Source organism: Pseudophryne corroboree, chromosome 5 (assembly GCF_028390025.1).
Source record: "Pseudophryne corroboree isolate aPseCor3 chromosome 5, aPseCor3.hap2, whole genome shotgun sequence".
NCBI classification, from domain to species: Eukaryota; Metazoa; Chordata; class Amphibia; order Anura; family Myobatrachidae; genus Pseudophryne; species Pseudophryne corroboree.
This window is the reverse complement of record NC_086448.1, coordinates 663,006,857-663,029,955: the sequence shown is the minus strand read 5'-3', so window position 1 is coordinate 663,029,955 and position 23,099 is coordinate 663,006,857. Positions and strand designations below refer to the sequence as shown.

Sequence of the window (23,099 nt, the reverse complement as noted above, 5' to 3'; positions counted from 1 at the left end):
CTTTGTCACACAAAAGCCCCTACTTGATTTTTCATGTGGATCGAGCTGAATTGAGGACACGTCCGCAATTTTTGCCTAAGGTGATTTCTTCATTCCATGTGAATCAACCTATTGTGGTGCCTGTGGCTACAAGTGACCTGGAGGATTCCAGATTCCTGGACGTAGTCAGGGCCTTAAAGATTTATGTAGCCAGGACGGCTAGAATTAGGAAAACAGAGGCTCTGTTTGTCCTGTATGCGGCCAATAAGATTGGCGCACCTGCTTCGAAGCAGACTATTGCTCGCTGGATCTGTAATACGATTCAGCAGGCTCACTCTACGGCTGGATTGCCAGTACCAAATTCGGTTAAGGCCCATTCCACTAGGAAGGTGGGCTCTTCTAGGGCGGCTGCCCGAGGCATCTCGGCATTACAACTTTGCCGAGCGGCGACTTGGTCGGGGTCAAACACTTTTGCTAAATTCTACAAGTTTGATACCCTGGCTGATGAGGACCTAGCGTTTGCTCAGTCGGTGCTGCAGAGTCATACGCACTCTCCTGCCCGATTTGGATGCTTTGGTATAAACCCCATGGTCCTTACGGAGTCCCCAGCATCCTCTAGGACGTAAGAGAAAATAAGATTTTAAACCTACCGGTAAATCTATTTCTCCTAGTCCGTAGAGGATGCTGGGCGCCCGTCCCAGTGCGGAAACTCTGCAAGACTTGTATATAGTTGTTGCTTACATAAGGGTTATGTTACAGTTGAAATTGATCTTGGACCGTTACTGTTGTTGTTCATACGGTTAACTGGTTATGCATGATCCAGGTTACATGGTATGATTGGTGTGGGCTGGTATGAATCTTGCCCTTGGATTTCTAAATCCTGCCTTGTATTGTCCATCTCCTCTGGGCACAGTTCTCTAACTGAGGTCTGGAGGAGGGGCATAGAGGGAGGAGCCAGTGCACACCCATAGTCAAAGTTCTTTTTAGGTGCCCTATCTCCTGCGGAGCCCGTCTATACCCCATGGTCCTTACGGACGGAGTCCCCAGCATCCTCTAAGGACTAGGAGAAATAGATTTACCGGTAGGTTTAAAATCTTATTTCTCTGACGTCCTAGTGGATGCTGGGTACTCCGTAAGGACCATGGGGAATAGACGGGCTCCGCAGGAGACTGGGCACTCTAAAAGAAAGATTATGTACTATCTGGTGTGCACTGGCTCCTCCCTCTATGCCCCTCCTCCAGACCTCAGTTAGAATCTGTGCCCGGCTCGAGCTGGTTGCACACTAGGGGCTCTCCTGAGCTTCTAGTAAATAAGTATTTGTTAGGTTTTTTATTTTCAGTGAGATCTGCTGGCAACAGACTCACTGCTACGAGGGACTTAGGGGAGAGAAGCGAACCTACCTGCTTGCAGCTAGCTTGGGCTTCTAGGCTACTGGACACCATTAGCTCCAGAGGGATCGAACACAGGCCCAGCCTCGGTCGTCCGGTCCCGGAGCCGCGCCGCCGTCCCCCTTGCAGAGCCAGAAGCAAGAAGAACATCCTGGAAATCGGCGGCTGAAGACTCCGGTCTTCATTAAGGTAGCGCACAGCACTGCAGCTGTGCGCCATTGCTCCCTATGCACACCACATACTCCGGTCACTGATGGGTGCAGGGCGCTGGGGGGGGGCGCCCTGGGCTGCAATTAGAGTACCTTACATTGGCAAACAGCACATAATATAGTCTAAAAACTCTATATGTGCAAAAATCCCCTGCCATAATATAAATATAAGAGCGGGAGAAGTCCGCCGAGAAGGGGGCGGGGCTATCTCCCTCAGCACACTGGCGCCATTTCCTCTTCACAGCTCCGCTGGAAGACAGCTCCCCAGGCTCTCCCCTGCAGTTTCCAGGCTCAAGGGGTAAAAAAGAGAGGGGGGGCACTAAATTTAGGCGCAAACTGTATATGTAAAGCAGCTATAGGGAAAAATCACTTTGTGTTAGTGTAAATCCCTGATTATATAGCGCTGTGGTGTGTGCTGGCATACTCTCTCTCTGTCTCCCCAAAGGACTTTGTGGGGTCCTGTCCTCAGTCAGAGCATTCCCTGTGTGTGTGCGGTGTGTCGGTACGGCTGTGTCGACATGTTTGATGAGGAGGCTTATGTGGAGGCGGAGCAGGTGCCGATAAGTGTGATGTCAGCCCCTGCGGGGTCGACACCAGAGTGGATGGATATGTGGAAGGTTTTACACGACAGTGTCAACTCCTTGCATAAAAGGTTCGATGACATAACAGCTGTGGGACAGCCGGCTTCTCAGCCAGTGCCTGCCCAGGCGTCTCAAAGGCCATCAGGAGCTCAAAAACGCCTGCTACCGCAGATGGCAGACACAGATGTCGACACAGAGTCTGACTCCAGTGTCGACGAGGACGAGACTAATGTACATTCCACTAGGGCCATCCGTTGCATGATTACGGCAATGAAAAATGTGTTGCACATTTCTGACATTAACCCAGGTACCACTAAAAAGGGTATTATGTTTGGGGAGAAAAAGCAACCAGTGGTTTTTCCCCCATCAGATGAGTTGAATGAAGTGTGTGAAGAAGCGTGGGCTTCCCCCGATAAGAAACTAGTGATTTCTAAAAAGTTACTGATGGCGTACCCTTTCCCGCCAGAGGACAGGTTACGTTGGGAGACATCCCCGAGGGTGGATAAGGCGCTCACACGCTTGTCAAAAAAGGTGGCACTGCCGTCTCAGGATACGGCCGCCTTAAAGGAGCCTGCGGATAGAAAGCAGGAGGCTATCCTGAAGTCTGTATATACACACTCAGGTACTATACTGAGACCTGCAATTTCTTCAGCTTGGATGTGTAGTGCTGCAGCAGCTTGGTCCGATACCCTGTCAGAAAATATTGATACCCTCGACAGGGATACGATTTTGCTAACCATAGAGCATATTAAAGACGTAGTCTTATATATGAGAGATGCACAGAGGGATATTTGCCGGCTGGCATCTAGAATTAATGCAATGTCCATTTCTGCCAGGAGAGTATTATGGACTCGGCAGTGGACAGGTGATGCGGATTCTAAAAGGCACATGGAGGTTTTGCCTTACAAGGGTGAGGAATTGTTTGGGGATGGTCTCTCTGACCTCGTTTCCACAGCAACAGCTGGGAAGTCGACATTTTTACCTCAGGTTCCCTCACAGCCTAAGAAAGCACCGTATTATCAGGTTCAGTCCTTTCGGCCCCAGAAAGGCAAGCGGGTTAAAGGCGCGTCCTTTCTGCCCAGAGGCAGGGGTAGAGGGAAAAAGCTGCACCATACAGCCAGTTCCCAAGAACAAAAATCCTCCCGTGCTTCCACTAAGTCCACCACATGACGCTGGGGCTCCACTGGTGGAGCCAGGTGCGGTGGGGGCCCGTCTCCGGAACTTTAGCGACCGGTGGGTTCGCTCACAGGTGGATCTCTGGGTTCTACAAGTGGTATCTCAGGGATACAAGCTGGAATTCGAGACGTCTCCCCCTCGCCGTTACCTCAAATCAGCCTTGCCAGCTACTCCCCAGGACAGGGAGGTAGTACTGGCGGCAATTCACAAGCTGTACCTCCAGCAGGTGATAATAAAAGTTCCCCTCCTTCAACAGGGACGGGGTTACTATTCCACAATGTTTGTGGTACCGAAACCAGACGGTTCGGTGAGACCCATTCTAAATTTGAAATCCTTGAACACTTATATAAGGAAGTTCAAGTTCAAAATGGAATCGCTCAGGGCGGTTATTGCAAGCCTGGAAGAGGGGGATTACATGGTATCACTGGACATCAAGGATGCTTACCTACATGTCCCCATTTACCCACCTCACCAGGTGTACCTCCGTTTTGTGGTACAGGACTGCCATTACCAATTCCAGACGTTGCCGTTTGGTCTGTCCACGGCACAGAGGGTATTTACCAAAGTAATGGCCGAAATGATGATACTCCTTCGAAAGAAGGGAGTTATAATTATCCCGTACTTGGACGATCTCCTTATAAAGGCGAGGTCCAGGGAGCAGTTGTTGGTCGGAGTAGCACTATCTCAGGAAGTGCTGCAACAGCACGGCTGGATTCTGAATATCCCGAAGTCGCAGCTGGTTCCTACGACGCGTCTGCTGTTCCTGGGTATGATTCTGGACACCGAACAGAAGAAGGTGTTTCTCCCGGAGGAGAAGGCCAAGGAGTTGTCTTCTCTGGTCAGAGACCTCCTAAAACCAAAACAGGTGTCGGTGCATCACTGCACGCGAGTCCTGGGAAAGATGGTAGCTTCTTACGAGGCAATTCCATTCGGCAGATTCCATGCACGGATCTTTCAGTGGGATCTGTTAGACAAGTGGTCCGGATCGCATCTTCAGATGCATCGGCTGATCACCCTGTCCCCGAGGGCCAGGGTGTCTCTGCTGTGGTGGCTGCAGAGTGCTCATCTACTCGAGGGCCGCAGATTCGGCATACAGGACTGGGTCCTGGTGACCACGGATGCAAGCCTCCGAGGTTGGGGGGCAGTCACTCAGGGAAGAAACTTCCAAGGACAATGGTCGAGTCAGGAAGCTTCCCTACACATAAATATTCTGGAACTAAGGGCTATTTACAATGCCCCAAGTCAGGCAAGACCCCTGCTTCAAAACCAGCCGGTGCTGATTCAGTCAGACAACATCACGGCGGTCGCCCATGTAAACCGATAGGGCGGCACAAGAAGCAGGATGGCAATGGCAGAAGCCACAAGGATTCTCCGATGGGCGGAAAATCACGTGATAGCACTGTCAGCAGTGTTCATTCCGGGAGTGGACAACTGGGAAGCAGACTTCCTCAGCAGGCACGACCTCCACCCGGGAGAGTGGGGACTTCATCCAGAAGTCTTCCAACTGATTGTAAATCGTTGGGAAAGGCCACAGGTGGACATGATGGCGCCCCGCCTCAACAAAAAGCTAAAAAGATATTGCGCCAGGTCAAGGGACCCTCAGGCGATAGCTGTGGACGCTCTAGTGACACCGTGGGTGTACCAGTCGGTTTATGTGTTCCCTCCTCTTCCTCTCATACCAAAGGTACTGAGGATAATAAGAAAGAGAGGAGTAAGAACTATACTCATCGTTCCGGATTGGCCAAGAAGGACTTGGTACCCGGAACTACAAGAAATGATCTCAGAGGACCCTTGGCCTCTGCCTCTCAGACAGGACCTGCTACAGCAGGGGCCCTGTCTGTTCCAAGACTTACCGCGGCTGCGTTTGACGGCATGGCGGTTGAACGCCGGATCCTGATGGAAAAGGGCATTCCGGTTGAAGTCATTCCTACGCTGATAAAAGCTAGGAAGGATGTGACAGCAAAACATTATCACCGCATATGGCGAAAATATGTTGCTTGGTGTGAGGCTATGAAGGCCCCAACAGAAGAATTTCAGCTGGGTCGATTTCTGCACTTCCTACAGTCAGGAGTGACTATGGGCCTAAAATTGGGATCCATTAAAGTCCAGATTTTGGCCCTGTCTATTTTCTTTCAAAAAGAACTGGCTTCACTGCCTGAAGTTCAGACGTTTGTTAAGGGAGTGCTGCATATTCAGCCCCCGTTTGTGCCCCCAGTGGCACCTTGGGATCTCAACGTTGTGTTGGATTTCCTAAAATCACATTGGTTTGAGCCACTTCAGACCGTGGAGTTGAAATATCTCGCGTGGAAAGTGGTCATGCTTTTGGCCTTGGCTTTGGCTAGGCGTGTGTCAGAATTGGCGGCTTTGTCTTGTAAAAGCCCCTATCTGATCTTCCATATGGACAGGGCAGAATTGAGGACTCGTCCTCAATTTCTCCCTAAGGTGGTATCAGCGTTTCATTTGAACCAACCTATTGTGGTGCCTGCGGCTACTCGGGACTTGGAGGCTTCCAAGTTGTTGGACGTAGTCCGGGCCCTGAAAATCTATGTTTCCAGGACGGCTAGAGTCAGAAAGACCGACTCGCTGTTTATCCTGCAGGCACCCAACAAGCTGGGTGCTCCTGCTTCTAAGCTGACTATTGCTCGTTGGATCTGTTGCACGATTCAACTTGCACATTCTGTGGCTGGACTGCCGCATCCTAAATCAGTCAAAGCCCATTCCACGAGGAAGGTGGGCTCTTCTTGGGCGGCTGCCCGAGGGGTCTCTGCTTTACAACTTTGCTGAGCTGCTGCCTGGTCGGGATCAAACACGTTAGCAGAATTCTACAAGTTTGATACCCTGGCTGAGGAGGACTTTGAGTTTGCTCATTCGGTGCTGCAGAGTCATCCGCACTCTCCCGCCCGTTTGGGAGCTTTGGTATAATCCCCATGGTCCTTACGGAGTACCCAGCATCCACTAGGACGTCAGAGAAAATAAGAATTTACTCACCGGTAATTCTATTTCTCGTAGTCCGTAGTGGAAGCTGGGAGCCCGTCCCAAGTGCGGATTGTCTGCAATACTTGTATATAGTTATTGCTTAACTAAAGGGTTATTGTTATGAGCCATCTGTTCAGTGAGGCTCAGTTGTTATTCATACTGTTAACTGGGTATAGTTATCACGAGTTGTACGGTGTGATTGGTGTGGCTGGTATGAGTCTTACCCTGGATTCCAAATCCTTTCCTTGTAGTGTCAGCTCTTCCGGGCACAGTTTCCCTAACTGAGGTCTGGAGGAGGGGCATAGAGGGAGGAGCCAGTGCACACCAGATAGTACCTAATCTTTTTTTTAGAGTGCCCAGTCTCCTGCGGAGCCCGTCTATTCCCCATGGTCCTTATGGAGTCCCCAGCATCCACTACGGACTACGAGAAATAGAATTACCGGTGAGTAAATTTTTTTTTTTTTTCTACTGTGGCGTAATATGTTGACACACATCTGTGTAGTGTTTTGTGAATTGGTACTATGCAGTGGCCACGCCCCTTCCCCATGAAGCTACGCCCCTATTCTTTGCCGCGCACTAACCCCATTTTGCATGGGGAACGGTGGTTGGGTGGGGGGGCCTTGGGCAAAGGAAACTGCCAGCCATGCATTCCACAAAGTATCATAGTTTAGAGCTCCATTTACTTGTTTCCACATCTGTAATTTGAGCTCTTCTTAAAAAATGTGCAGCCTTGTATTCACCGTATAGATGCATCCAGATCAAAAATATGACCCTCTTCTGCAAAACTAACTTATTTCAAGAACTATTTTATTAAAAAGGAGTGTTTGTTTGCACACCCTGACTGACTACTTTTATTTTGTTTTTTTATTTTTCCTATTTGATTATGGGGTATGTTCAATTGAAGTCGAAAGCTGCCATCTGTCGAAAAGACTGCAGTTTTCGCCTTTTTTTTCGGTCGTAAGGGGTTGAGGAATTTGACTTGTCGAAAAGCACGTGTATTGGCGGAATAGCTGCCGATCCGCGTGCTGTTTTCGACCATCTCAATTCGACTTTAAAAAAAAAGTCGAAATGAGATGCGGGAGCAGAGCTTGCGGGCAGCCAGACGGGGAGCTTGCGGGCAGCCAGACGGGGAGAGCAGCGCCGGAGGATGTCATAGCCGCCGCCCACAACAGCGGCCACCCTGCTCCAGCAAGCGAGACCTCGCTTGCTGGAGCCGGGTGGACGCTGCCATGAGCGGCGGCTGTTATGCGGTGACGGGGAGAGGCAGAGAGAGGGGGGGGCAGATGGGGGAGAGCAGCGATACAGCAACGGCTATTATAGCCGCTGCTGTAGCGTGGCTCTCCCCCGTCTAAGCTCCCACGTTTCAGTTCGACTTTTTTTAAAGTCGAATTGAGAATGCATTGAATAGCCAAGGTCGGATCCATTTCGACAAATGAATGTCGGAATGGATCCGACTTCAATTGAATATACTCCTGTGTCTTCTCTTGTCAAATTTTTTTTTTTTTTTTTATTATTTTGTGAGCTTACCGATAACAGAAATTATGTATCAAGACCGTTAATATTTGGCAAGGGATATGATATATAAAAAGTTGTTGTTGATTATTATTATTGTTATTTATTATTGTTATTATTGTTATTATTGTTGTTATTATTATTATTATTATTATTATTATTATTATTATTTAAAGAATATATATATTGGGAAACCAATGAAGTCCCGCTGGGATTTCAAACCCGACACTTAATAAGTACACCACCAAGGTCCATTTTAAAAGCTGCATGCAACAGATGACAGCTACTTTTCATAGACATGGGTCAACTCTGAAAACAGACAGAGATCCAAATTGTTATTTCCAGAGTATTTCCACACAGAAAAAAAGAAAATGCAGATGCACACTATAGCACTAAGTAGAGATGAGCGGGTTCGGTTCTCAGAGAACCGAACCCTACCGGACTTCACTTCCTGAGCCCGGCTCGGGTTTTCCCGCCTGACTCGGAAACCAGAATGTGGCAAAACATCATCATCCCGCTGTCGGATTCTCACAGGTTTTGGTTTCCATATAAGTCGCCACCATTTTCACTCCGGCATTGGAGAGTGTAGAGAGGGGACGTGTCGACGTCCTCAGTGTCCTGCATCAGTTCAGTGTTAGTGTCTTGTGCTGCATCAGTCCAGTCACAGTGGTGGTATTCTCTGCTGTCATGGGTTGGGTCCAGTGCTGCTGTATAAGTCCAGTCCAGTGGTGCTGTGTTGCATCACTCCAGTTATTGTGCTGCATCAGTCCAGTCACAGTGGTGGTATTCTCTGCTACCATATGCCCAGTGCTACTGTATAAGTCCAGTCCATTGCAGTGGTGCTGTGTTGTCCTGCATCAGTCCAGTAGTGGTGTCCCTGTGCTGCTGTATATGTCCGTTGATACTGCTGTATATGTCCACGGTATTGCCATATAATTCCAGTGCTACTGGCGTATACGTTCAGTCCAGTGGTACTGCCATATAGGTCCAGTGGTACTGCCGTATAGGTCCAGTGGTACTGCCGTATAGGTCCAGCGGTACTGACGTATAATTCCATGTAATTCCGTATAAGTCCAGTCCAGTGGTGCTGCTCTGTGCTGTATATTATTTATGCCAAATAAAGGGGTTATTAATATTTATACAAATAATTTTCACAGGGTTTGCCCTGTGTGGTGTAGAGGTACGCTCTCCTGCACCGCATATTGTTATGTAACTCCAGAAAAATAATGGAGAACAAAAATTTGGAGGATAAAATAGGGAAAGATCAGGAACCACTTCCTCTTAGTGCTGAAGCTGCTGCCACTAGTCATGACATAGACGATAAAATTCCATCAACGTCGTCTGCCAAGGCTGATGCCCAATGTCATAGTAGAGGGCATGTAAAATCCAAAAAGCTCAGTAAAAAGACCCAAAAAGAAAGTTAAATAGTCTGAGGAGAAACATAAACTTGCCAATATGCCATTTACGACACGGAGTGGCAAGGAACGGCTAAGACCCTGGCCTATGTTCACGACTAGTGGTTCAGCTTCACATGACAATGGAAGCCCTCATCCTCCCACTAGAAAAATGATAAGTTAAGCTGCCAAAAGCACAGCAAAGAACTGTGCGTCCTGAGATGGTATCACAAACCCCCAAGCAAAGTCCAAGTGTGTCGGTGGTTGCGATGCCAGGCCTTCCCAACACTGGATGGGAAGAGGTGGCTCCTTCCACCATTTGCACACCCTCTGCAAGTGCTGGAAGGATCACCCACAGTCCAGTTTCTGATTTTCAAATTGAAGATGTCACTGTTGAAGTACACCACGATGAGGATATGGGTGTTGCTGGCGCTGAGGAGGAAGTTGACGATGAGGATTCTAATGGTGATGTGGTTTGTTTAAATCGGGCACCAGTTGTCCATGGGATGAATAAGCCCATTGTGATGCCTGGGCAAAATACCAAAAAAGTCACCTCTTCAGTGTGGAATTATTTCTCCACAAATCCGGACAACAGGTGTCAAGCCGTGTATGTGGACTCTATCAATCTGTAATAAGTAGGGGTAAGGACGTTAACCACCTAGGAATATCCTCCCTTATAAGTCGCCTGCAGCGCGTTCATCAGAAGTCAGTGTCAAGTTGTGAAACTTTGGGTAAGAGCGTAAGCCGTCCACTGACGCCTAAATCCCTTCTTCCTCTTGTACCCAAGCTCCTGCAAGCCACACCATCAACTCCCTCAATGTCAACTTCCTCTCCTAACCGGGATTCCTCCGGAGGATCCTTGAGTGGTACGCCTACTGCTGTTGCTGCCGCTGCTGTCGTTGCTGCTGGGAGTCGATCGTCATCCCAGAGGGGAAGTCGGAATACCACTTGTAGTACTTCAAGTAAGCACTTGACTGTCCAACAGTCCTTTGTGTGGAAGATGAAATATGACAGTAGTCATCCTTTTGCAAAGCGGATAACTGAGGGCTTGACAGCTATGTTGTTGTTAGATGTGCGTCCGGTATCCGCCATTAGCTCAGTGGGACTTAGAGAATTCTTTGAGGTATTGTGTCCCTGGTATTAAATCCCATCTAGGTTCCACTTCACTAGGCAGGCGATACCGAGAATGTACAGAGACGTCAGAAAAAATGTCCTCAGTGTCCTAAAAAATGCAGTTGTACCCACTGTCCACTTAACCACGGACAAGTGGAGCAGGGCAGACTAAGGACTATATGACTGTGACAGCCCACTGGGTAGATGTATGACCTCCCGCAGCAACAACATCAGCGGCACCAGTAGCAGCATCTCATAAACGCCAACTCCTTCCTAGGCAGGCTACACTATGTAGCACCGCTTTCCGTAAGAGGCACACCGCTGACAACCTCTTACGGAAACTGAGGGACATCATTGCACAGTGGCTTACCCCAGTTAGACTCTCCTGGGGATTTGTGATATCGGACAACGCCACTAATATTGTGCATGCATTACATCTGGGCAAATTCCGAAAAATTGCGGGCCACTTTTGGGATTCAGCCTCCGCGTGCAGAAGACTGGAGCGCCATTAAACACTCCTGAACCTGCCCTGCCATCATCTGAAGCAAGAGGTGGTAACAAGGTGAAATTCAACACTGGATATGCTTCAGAGGTTGGAAGAGCAGCAAAAGGCCATTCAAGCCTATACATCCACCTACGATATAGGCAATGGAGGGTGAATGCACCTGACTCAAGCGCAATGGAGAATGATTTCCATCTTGTGCAATGTTCTCCAAACCCTTCGAACTTGCCACATGCAAAGTCAGTTCAAACACTGCCAGCTTGAGTCAGGTCATTCCCCTCATCAGACTTTTGCAGAAGCAGATGGAGAAATTGAAGGAGGAGCCAAGACGGAGCGATTCCGCAAAGTATGTAGGACTTGTGGATTGAGCCCTTCATTCGCTTTGCGAGGATTAAAGGGTGGTCAATCTATTGAAATCAGAGCATTACATTTTGGCCACCGTGCTCGTTCCTAGGTTTAAAGCCTACGTTGTATCTCTCTTTCCGGCAGACACAAGTCTGCAGAGGTTCAAAGACATGCTGGTGAGAAAATGGTCAAACCAAGCAGAACGTGACCAGTCAACAGCTCCTCCTTCATTTTCTCCCGCAACTGAGGCTGTGAGGAAAAGGATAACATTTCCTAGCCCACCCGCTGGTGGTGATGCAGGGCAGTCAGGAGCGAGTGCTGACATCTGGTCCGGACTGAAGGACCTGCCAACGATTACGGACATGTCTACTTTCACTTCATATGATTCTGTCACCATTGAAAGAATGGTGGAGGATTATATGAGTGAAAGCATCCAAGTAGGCATGTCAGACAGTCCATACGTATACTGGAAGGAAAAAGAGGCAATTTGGATGCCCTAGCACAAACTGGCTTTATTTTACCTAAGTTGCCCCTCCCCCCCCCCCCCCCCCCCCCCTCCCTTCCAGTGTATACTCTGAAAGAGTGTTTAGTGCAGCCGGTAACCTTGTCAGCGATCGGCGTAGGAGGTTACTTCCACAAAATGTGGAGAAGATGATGATGTTCATCAAAATGAACTTTCCTCCGGGAAGACCTTTTACCAGCAATTGCCTGCAGAAAGTACACAGGGACCTGTGATGGTGGATTCCAGTGGGGACAAATTAATACTCTGTGAGGAGGAGGATGTACACAGTGAAAGGGGTGAGGAATCTGAGGATGAGGTCGACATCTTGCCTCTGTAGAGCCAGTTTGTGCAAGGAGAGATTGATTTCTTTTTTGGTGGGGGCCCAAACAAACCAGTCATTTCAGTCACAGTCGTGTGGCATACCCTGTCGCTGAAAAGATTGGTTTTGTTAAAGTGTGCATGTCCTGTTTATACAACATAAGGGTGGGTGGGACAGTTCCATCTTGCACCTCTTTTTCTTCATTGCATCATGTGCTGTTTGGGGCCTAGTTTTTTAAGTGCCATCCTGTCTGCCACTGCAGTGCCACTCCTAGATGGGCCAGGTGTTTGTGCCGCACACTTGTGCCGCTTAGCTTAGTCATACGGCCACCTTGGTGCAGCCTTTTGGCCTAAAAACAATATTGTGAGGTGTTCAGAATAGACTGGAAATGAGTGGAAATGAATGTTATTGAGGTTAATAATTCCGTAGGAGCAAAATTATCCCCAAATTCTGTGATTTTAGCTATTTTCATGGGATTTTTTTTTTTTTTCCAAATATCATCCAGATCCAAAACCAAAACACGAAAGGGTGGTTTTTTCAAAACCAATCCAAAACACGAGTGGGGAATTAGAACCAAAACACGAAAAGTGCCCGCCACACATCTCTAGTACTAACCACTGCCAATCAGAATAATTATAATAAACTCTGAAATCTAACCTAGAGCAAAATTGAGATTCTTAGCATAGTTTTTGCCCAAAAATATATTGGCCCACCAACCGTGACTAAGTGACCTCATTTGGTGTGTCCCTAACACTAAGGTTCAAGTCCAGAGCATGGGACCCTCCCCCAAGTCTGCACAGGCCAAAGTGTACATACTGTAAGTAGTAAAATAATTAGGTGCTTACATTTTTTTCCTGAGTATGCAATGCGGCCAAGTTGCATGATACTGTGAATTGACCCATAATTCTCACAAGTACACAAAGATCTTGCCAAATCCATGGTCAAGTCAGCAAAATTCCCCAGATCCACACGTGGGGCCCTATTCAGTAGTGAACACTTCTGAGATGCGTTCGCATTTCTACGGACCCTGTGGTAGTGCGCAAGGACAGGACCCACACTGCGCTGGGCAGGGATATGCGATCGCATCTCAGTAATGCAAACGCCTCTGCCTGATTAACAGCAGAAGCGTTGGCAGGGTGGCAACGCGTCGTTGGTGCGGGGAAAATGTGGGAGGGTCGGAACCGTTTTCTGTGACGTGGAAAATGGCGGCCCGACAGCCTTCGCAGCCAGGCTGTGGTGACAGGGGCCTTCACTTAATGAGCAATTGAAATGCAGTTACATCACTCGTCGCCATTAACATGCTGGGATGTTTTGCCCTGTGCTGGGCGGCCCCCAGTATACGAATGATAGCAGTTGCAGTTGTGCTATTTTAGCAAAACTGCAACTAAAGCTGAATAAGGCCCTTTATTCACACAAATACGACCAGATTTTGCTAAGTCTACACTAAATTCACACACACACACACACACACACACACACACACACACACACACACACACACACACACACACACACACACACACACACACACTTTACCATGCTAAAAACAATGCTAGTGTGAACTAAGGTTCAAAAAGGGTTGTGATTACCTAAAGGATAAAAAAAAAATGGGCAGACTAGATGGGCCAAGTGGTTCTTATCTGCCGTCAAATTCTATGTTTCTATACATGCTTGGGATAGGCATATGAATATCCTTATAAAGAACATGATCTTTTTGAAAATGTTAAATACACTATAATGCTTTTAGCTGCTGCTTTTAAACTTTCCTGTGTTAACCAGATCATTTCTTTATATTGTAGGTCCATTTGGCATAAATCATGGAGTTGAGCTTCATTCTGATGTGGTGGAATATGCCAAAGAGAAATTGGAAGCATTCATTAAGTATAGTGATAGCTTTGACAAGTGAGTTTCCTTAAATTCAATTAGCTTAGTAATTCATCGTTATTGCTGCTGGAGACTAGCACATTGACCACATTCATGTACAGGAGTCCATGGTAATCTGTCTGCTCTGAGATGCTGCAGGGAGCCTATAAACTTGATTACTTGAGTGGAGGCACTATCCTGTATTGGTTTACAATTGTGATGTCCACCAGTTCCCTCTAAAAAATCAATTATATACAGTGCATCCGGAAAGTATTCACAGCGCTTCACTTTTTCCACATTGTGTTATGTTACAGCCTTATTCCAAAATGGAATAAATTCATTCACACAATACCCCATAATGACAATGTGAGAGAGTTTTTTTGAGATTTTTGTAAATTTATTAAAAATAAAAAAACTAAGAAATAACTTGTACATAAATATTCACAGCCTTTGCTCAGTACTTTGTTGATGCACCTTTGCCAGCAAGTACAGCCTCAAATGTTTTTGAATATGATGCCACAAGCTTGGCACACCTATCTTTGGGCAGTTTCGCCCATTCCTCTTTGCAGCACCTCTCAAGCTCAAGTTTTCTTAAGGGAAAAAAGGGGTAAAGTGGAAAGGATGGTGTACTTCTGCACAAGTTTTACATTTTTCGATAAATCCCCAATTATTTATGTCGTCACTAATATGATATACAAAATGGGGGTGCTGCCCAAGACAATAATACTGAAGAACAAAAAAAAACAAAAGAACAGGACTGTCATTTTTATTTATTTATTTTTTGGCGCACTTAAAGAGAGAAATATTTTAATATCCATATAAGTATTTTCTCTGACGTCCTAGTGGATGCTGGGAACTCCGAAAGGACCATGGGGAATAGCGGCTCCGCAGGAGACTGGGCACAACTAAAGAAAGCTTTTAGGTCACCTGGTGTGCACTGGCTCCTCCCACTATGACCCTCCTCCAAGCCTCAGTTAGATTTTGTGCCCGGCCGAGGTTGGATGCACACTAGGGGCTCTCCTGAGCTTCTAGAAAGAAAGTATATAATTAGGTTTTTTATTTTACAGTGAGACCTGCTGGCAACAGGCTCACTGCAGCGAGGGACTAAGGGGAGAAGAAGCGAACCTACCTGCTTGCAGCTAACTTGGGCTTCTTAGGCTACTGGACACCATTAGCTCCAGAGGGATCGACCGCATGGAACTGGCCTTGGTGTTCGGTCCCGGAGCCGCGCCGCCGTCCCCCTTACAGAGCCAGAAGTAAGAAGAGGTCCGGAAAATCGGCGGCAGAAGACATCAGTCTTCACCAAGGTAGCGCACAGCACTGCAGCTGTGCGCCATTGCTCCTCATTCACACTTCACACTCCGGTCACTGAGGGTGCAGGGCGCTAGGGGGGGGGGGGGGCGCCCTGAGCAGCAATAAAAACACCTTGGCTGGCAAAAATACCACAATATATAGCCCCAGAGGCTATATATGTGATAATTACCCCTGCCAGAATCCATAAAAAAGCGGGAGAATAGTCCGCGAAAAAGGGGCGGAGCTATCTCCTTCAGCACACTGGCGCCATTTCTCCCTCACAGCTCCGCTGGAAGGAAGCTCCCTGGCTCTCCCCTGCAGTCTACACTACAGAAAAGGGTAAAAAAGAGAGGGGGGGGCACTAAATTTAGGCGCAGTATATATAACAGCAGCTATAGGGGACATAATTCAGTTAGTCCCTGCATTATATAGCGCTCTGGTGTGTGCTGGCATACTCTCACTCTGTCTCCCCAAAGGGCTTTTGTGGGTCCTGTCCTCTGTTAGAGCATTCCCTGTGTGTGTGCGGTGTGTCGGTACGGCTGTGTCGACATGTTTGATGAGGATAATGATGTGGAGGCGGAGCAGATGCCTATAGAAGGGATGTCACCCCCTGCGGGGCAGACACCTGAGTGGATGGACTTATGGAAGGAATTGCGTGCACGTGTCGACTCCTTACACAAAAAATTTGACGACATGCCAAATGCGGGACAGCCGGCTTCTCAGCTCGTGCCTGTCCAGGCGTCTCAAAGGCCATCGGGGGCTCTAAAACGCCCGCTACCTCAGATGGCAGACGCGGATGTCGACACGGATACTGACACCAGTGTCGACGACGATGAGTCTAGTCTAATGTCCACTAAGGCCATTCGTTGCATGATTGAAGCAATGAAAGAGGTGTTACAAATTTCTGATATAAACCCAGGTACCACTAAAAAGGGTATTATGTTTGGGGAGAAAAAACTACCCGTAGTTTTTCCCCCATCAGAAGAATTAAATGAAGTGTGTGAAGAAGCGTGGGCTTTCCCTGATAAAAGATTGGTAATCTCTAAGAAGTTACTAATGACGTTCCCTTTCCCGCCAGAGGATAGGTCACGTTGGGAGACACCACCTAGGGTGGATAAAGCGCTCACACGTTTGTCTAAAAAGGTGGCACTACCGTCTCCGGATACGGCCGCCCTCAAGGAACCTGCTGATAGAAAGCAGGAGGCGATCCTGAAGTCTGTATATACACACTCAGGCATTATACTTAGACCAGCTATTGCGTCAGCATGGATGTGCAGTGCTGCCGCTGCGTGGTCAGATTCCCTGTCAGAAAATATTGACACCCTAGACAGGGACACTATTCTGCTAACCATAGAGCATATAAAAGACTCAGTCTTATACATGAGAGATGCACAGAGGGAGATCTGCCGGCTGGCATCTAAAATAAGTGCATTGTCCATTTCTGCTAGGAGAGGCTTATGGACTCGGCAGTGGACAGGGGATGCAGATTCTAAAAGGCACATGGAAGTTTTGCCTTATAAGGGTGAGGAGTTATTCGGGGATGGTCTCTCAGACCTAGTTTCCACAGCAACTGCTCGGAAGTCAGCATTTTTACCCCATGTTCCCTCACAGCCTAAAAAGGCGCCGTTTTATCAGGTACAGTCCTTTCGGACTCAGAAAAACAGGCGTGGAAAAGGCGGGTTCTTTCTGTCCAGAGGCAGAGGTAGGGGAAAAAGGCTGCAACAAACAGCAGGTTCCCAGGAGCAAAAGTCCTCCCCCGCTTCTTCCAAGTCCGCCGCATGACGGTGGGGCTCCACAGGCGGAGCCAGGTACGTTGGGGGGCCGCCTCAAAAATTTCTGCGATCAGTGGGCTCGCTCACAGGTGGATCCCTGGATCCTGCAAATAGTATCTCAAGGGTACAAACTGGAATTCGAGGCGTCTCCACCCCACCGGTTCCTAAAATCTGCCTTGCCGACAACTCCCTCAGGCAGGGAGGCTGTGCTAGAGGCAATTCACAAGCTGTATTCCCAGCAGGTGATAGTCAAGTTGCCCCTACTTCAACAAGGACGGGGTTACTGTTCCACACTGTTTGTGGTACCGAAACCGGACGGTTCTGTGAGACCCATTTTAAATTTGAAATCCTTGAACACATACATAAAAAAATTCAAGTTCAAGATGGAATCGCTCAGGGCGGTTATTGCAAGCCTGGACGAGGGGGATTACATGGTATCCCTGGACATCAAGGATGCTTACCTGCATGTCCCCATTTACTATCCTCACCAGGAGTACCTCAGATTTGTGGTACAGGATTGCCATTACCAATTCCAGACGCTGCCGTTTGGACTCTCCACGGCACCAAGGGTGTTTACCAAAGTAATGGCGGAAATGATGATACTCCTTCGAAGAAAGGGAGTTTTAATTATCCCGTACTTGGACGATCTCCTAATAAAGGCGAGGTCCAAGGAGCAGTTGTTGGTGGGAGTAGCACTATCTCAGGAGGTGCTACACCAGCACGGTTGGATTCTGAATATTCCAAAATCACAGCTGGTTCCGACGACACGTCTACTGTTCCTGGGTATGATTCTGGATACAGTCCAGAAAAAAGTGTTTCTCCCGGAGGAGAAAGCCAAGGAGCTGTCATCTCTAGTCAGAGACCTCCTGAAACCGAAACAGGTATCGGTGCATCACTGCACGCGGGTCCTGGGAAAGATGGTGGCTTCTTACGAAGCAATTCCTTTCGGCAGGTTCCATGCCAGAATCTTTCAGTGGGACCTGTTGGACCAATGGTCCGGATCGCATCTTCAGATGCATCGCCTAATAACCCTGTCTCCAAGAACCAGGGTGTCTCTGCTGTGGTGGCTGCAGAGTGCTCATCTTCTAGAGGGCCGCAGATTCGGCATACAGGACTGGGTCCTGGTGACCACGGATGCCAGCCTTCGAGGCTGGGGGGCAGTCACACAGGGAAGAAACTTCCAAGGACTATGGTCGAGTCAGGAGACTTCCCTACACATAAATATTCTGGAACTAAGGGCCATTTACAATGCCCTAAGTCAGGCAAAATCCCTGCTTCTACACCAGCCGGTACTGATCCAGTCAGACAACATCACGGCAGTCGCCCATGTAAATCGACAGGGCGGCACAAGAAGCAGGATGGCAATGGCAGAAGCCACAAGGATTCTCCGATGGGCGGAAAATCACGTACTAGCACTGTCAGCAGTGTTCATTCCGGGAGTGGACAACTGGGAAGCAGACTTTCTCAGCAGGCACGACCTCCACCCGGGAGAGTGGGGACTTCATCCAGAAGTCTTCACGCTGATTGTAAATCGATGGGAACTGCCACAGGTGGACATGATGGCGTCCCGCTTAAACAAAAAACTAGAGAGATATTGCGCCAGGTCAAGGGACCCTCAGGCGATAGCTGTGGACGCCCTAGTGACACCGTGGGTGTACCAGTCAGTTTATGTGTTCCCTCCTCTGCCTCTCATACCAAAGGTACTGAGGATAATAAGAAAACGAGGAGTAAGAACAATACTCGTGGTTCCGGATTGGCCAAGACGAGCGTGGTACCCGGAACTTCAAGAGATGATCTCAGAGGACCCATGGCCTCTGCCGCTCAGACAGGACCTGCTGCAGCAGGGGCCCTGTCTGTTCCAAGACTTGCCGCGGCTGCGTTTGACGGCATGGCGGTTGAACGCCGGATCCTGAAGGAAAAGGGCATTCCGGAGGAAGTCATTCCTACGCTGATTAAAGCCAGGAAAGATGTAACTGCAAAGCATTATCACCGCATATGGCGGAAATATGTTGCTTGGTGTGAGGCCAAAAAGGCCCCAACAGAGAAATTTCAACTAGGTCGATTTCTGCATTTCCTACAAGCAGGAGTGACTATGGGCCTGAAATTAGGCTCCATTAAGGTACAGATCTCGGCTCTGTCGATTTTCTTCCAGAAAGAGCTAGCTTCACTACCTGAAGTTCAGACGTTTGTGAAAGGAGTGCTGCATATTCAGCCCCCGTTTGTGCCTCCAGTGGCACCTTGGGATCTCAACGTGGTGTTGAGTTTCTTAAAATCACATTGGTTTGAGCCACTTAAAACCGTGGATCTAAAATATCTCACGTGGAAAGTGGTCATGTTATTGGCCTTGGCTTCAGCCAGGCGTGTGTCAGAATTGGCGGCTTTGTCATGTAAAAGCCCTTATCTGATTTTCCATATGGATAGGGCGGAATTGAGGACTCGTCCCCAGTTTCTCCCTAAGGTTTTATCAGCTTTTCACTTGAACCAACCTATTGTGGTGCCTGCGGCTACTAGGGACTTGGAGGATTCCAAGTTGCTGGACGTAGTCAGGGCCTTGAAAATTTATGTTTCCAGGACGGCTGGAGTCAGGAAAACTGACTCGCTATTTATCCTGTATGCACCCAACAAGCTGGGTGCTCCTGCTTCTAAGCAGACTATTGCTCGCTGGATTTGTAGCACAATTCAGCTGGCGCATTCTGCGGCTGGACTGCCGCATCCTAAATCAGTAAAAGCCCATTCCACAAGGAAGGTGGGCTCTTCTTGGGCGGCTGCCCGAGGGGTCTCGGCTTTACAACTTTGCCGAGCTGCTACTTGGTCAGGGGCAAACACGTTTGCAAAATTCTACAAATTTGATACCCTGGCTGAGGAGGACCTTGAGTTCTCTCATTCGGTGCTGCAGAGTCATCCGCACTCTCCCGCCCGTTTGGGAGCTTTGGTATAATCCCCATGGTCCTTTCGGAGTTCCCAGCATCCACTAGGACGTCAGAGAAAATAAGATTTTACTCACCGGTAAATCTATTTCTCGTAGTCCGTAGTGGATGCTGGGCGCCCGTCCCAAGTGCGGATTGTCTGCAATACTTGTACATAGTTATTGTTAACTAAAGGGTTATTGTTGAGCCATCTGTTGAGAGGCTCAATTGTTTTCATACTGTTAAACTGGGTATAGTATCACGAGTTATACGGTGTGATTGGTGTGGCTGGTATGAGTCTTACCCGGGATTCAAAATCCTTCCTTATTATGTCAGCTCGTCCGGGCACAGTGTCCTAACTGAGGCTTGGAGGAGGGTCATAGTGGGAGGAGCCAGTGCACACCAGGTGACCTAAAAGCTTTCTTTAGTTGTGCCCAGTCTCCTGCGGAGCCGCTAATCCCCATGGTCCTTTCGGAGTTCCCAGCATCCAAGTATTGCAGACAATCCGCACTTGGGACGGGCGCCCAGCATCCACTACGGACTACGAGAAATAGATTTACCGGTGAGTAAAATCTTATTATTTCTTTAAAATTTTACTTTTATTCCATGTTTTCTAAAAGGTCCTGTTTTGTGAAATGTAGACATACATATACAAAAAAAAATAATTAATAAAAGTAATAATTAAAATGTTGTTTGGGCTCACTGTGTTATTCCTTCAATATAATTAGTTATTTAATGTTAAAACGGTATTTCTCTGACGTCCTAGTGGATGCTGGGACTCCGTAAGGACCATGGGGAATAGCGGCTCCGCAGGAGACAGGGGCACAAAATAAAAGCTTAAGGATCAGGTGGTGTGCACTGGCTCCTCCCCCTATGACCCTCCTCCAAGCCCCAGTTAGATTTTTGTGCCCGGCCGAGAAGGGTGCAATCTAGGTGGCTCTCCTGAGCTGCTTAGAATAAAAGTTTAGTTTAGGATTTTTTATTTTCAGTGAGTCCTGCTGGCAACAGGCTCACTGCATCGTGGGACTAAGGGGAGAAGAAACGGACTCACCTGAGTGCAGAGTGGATCGGGTTTCTTAGGCTACTGGACATTAGCTCCAGAGGGACGATCACAGGTTCAGCCTGGATGGGTCACCGGAGCCGCGCCGCCGTCCCCCTTACAGAGCCAGAAGAGATGAAGAGGTCCGGTGAAATCGGCGGCAGAAGACGATCCTGTCTTCAGACTAAGGTAGCGCACAGCACCGCAGCTGTGCGCCATTGCTCTCAGCACACTTCACACTCCGGTCACTGAGGGTGCAGGGCGCTTGGGGGGGAGCGCCCTGAGACGCAATATTACAGTATATACCTTAGGTGGCTAAAAAGAATACATCACATATAGCTCCTGGGCTATATGGATGTATTTTACCCCTGCCATTTTACACAGAAAAAGCGGGAGATAAGGACGTCGTGAAGGGGCGGAGCCTATCTCCTCAGCACACAAGTGCCATTTTCCCTCACAGCTCCGCTGGAAGGACGGCTCCCTGACTCTCCCCTGCAGTCCTGCTTCAGAATCAGGGTAAAAAAGAGAAGGGGGGGCACGTTTGGCAGCAAATAAATATATTAACAGCAGCTATAAGGGAGTAACACTTATATAAGGTTATCCCTGTATATATATATAGCGCTGGGTGTGTGCTGGCAGACTCTCCCTCTGTCTCTCCAAAGGGCTAAGTGGGGTCCTGTCCTCTATCAGAGCATTCCCGGTGTGTGTGCTGTGTGTCGGTACGCGTGTGTCGACATGTATGAGGAGGAAAATGATGTGGAGGCGGAGCAGTTGCCTGTGTTGGTGATGTCACCCCCTAGGGAGTCGACACCTGACTGGATGATTGTATTTAAACAATTAAGTGATAATGTCAGCAATTTGCAAAAAACTGTTGACGACATGAGACAGCCGGCAAATCAATTAGTGCCTGTCCAGGCGTCTCAGACACCGTCAGGGGCGCTAAAACGCCCGTTACCTCAGTGGGTCGACACAGACCCTGACACAGATACTGAGTCTAGTGTCGACGGTGATGAGACAAACGTAATGTCCAGTAGGGCCACACGTTACATGATCACGGCAATGAAAGAGGCATTGAACCTTTCTGACACTACAAGTACCACAAAGAAGGGTATTATGTGGGGTGAGAAAAAACTACCAATAGTTTTTCATGAGTCAGAGGAAATAAATGAGGTGTGTGAAAAAGCGTGGGTTTCCCCCGATAAAAAACAGCTAATTTCTAAAAAATTATTAGCATTATATCCTTTCCCGCCAGAGGTTAGGGCGCGTTGGGAAACACCCCCTAGGGTAGATAAGGCGCTCACACGTTTATCTAAACAAGTAGCGTTACCGTCTCCTGATACGGCCACCCTCAAAGAACCAGCTGATAGAAGGCTGGAAAATATCCTAAAAAGTATATACACACATACTGGTGTTATACTGCGACCAGCAATCGCCTCAGCCTGGATGTGCAGTGCTGGAGTCGCATGGTCGGATTCCCTGACTGAGAATATTGATACCCTGGATAGGGACAATATTTTGTTAACTATAGAACATTTAAAGGATGCATTACTATATATGCGTGATGCACAGAGGGATATTTGCACCCTGGCATCAAGAGTAAGTGCTATGTCCATCTCTGCCAGAAGAGCGTTATGGACGCGACAGTGGTCAGGGGATGCGGATTCCAAACGGCACATGGAAGTATTGCCGTATAAAGGGGAGGAGTTATTTGGGGCTGGTCTATCGGACCTGGTGGCCACGGCAACGGCTGGAAAATCCACCTTTTTACCCCAGGTCACTCCACATCAGCAGAAAAAGACACCGTCTTTTCAAACTCAGTCCTTTCGTTCCCATAAGTACAAGCGAGCAAAAGGCCACTCTTTTCTGCCCCGGGGCAGAGGAAGAGGAAAAAGACTGCACCATGCAGCCGCTTCCCAGGAGCAGAAGCCCTCCCCTGCTTCTGCCAAGTCTTCAGCATGACGCTGGGGCTTTACAAGCAGACTCAGATATGGTGGGGGCCCGTCTCAAGAATTTCAACGCGCAGTGGGCTCACTCGCAAGTGGATCCCTGGATTCTACAGGTAGTATCGCAGGGGTACAAACTGGAATTCGAGGCGTTTCCCCCTCGTCGGTTCCTGAAGTCTGCTTTACCAAAGTCTCCCTCCGACAGGGAGGCAGTTTTGGAAGCCATTCACAAGCTGTATTCCCAGCAGGTGATAATCAAGGTACCCCTCCTGCAACAAGGAAAGGGG

At 48.3% G+C, this 23,099-nt stretch overlaps 1 protein-coding gene across 1 annotated transcript in view; it reads left to right on the top strand.

The window, feature by feature from the left end:
• PCMTD1 (protein-L-isoaspartate (D-aspartate) O-methyltransferase domain containing 1) overlaps positions 1–23,099 on the top strand; it is a 101,305-nt gene that overhangs the window by 51,992 nt on the left and 26,214 nt on the right. Inside the window, exon 3 of the mRNA XM_063923705.1 lies at positions 13,796–13,898. Coding sequence (XP_063779775.1) covers positions 13,796–13,898 — 103 coding nt within the window. The remainder of the gene's footprint in view (positions 1–13,795; positions 13,899–23,099) is intronic.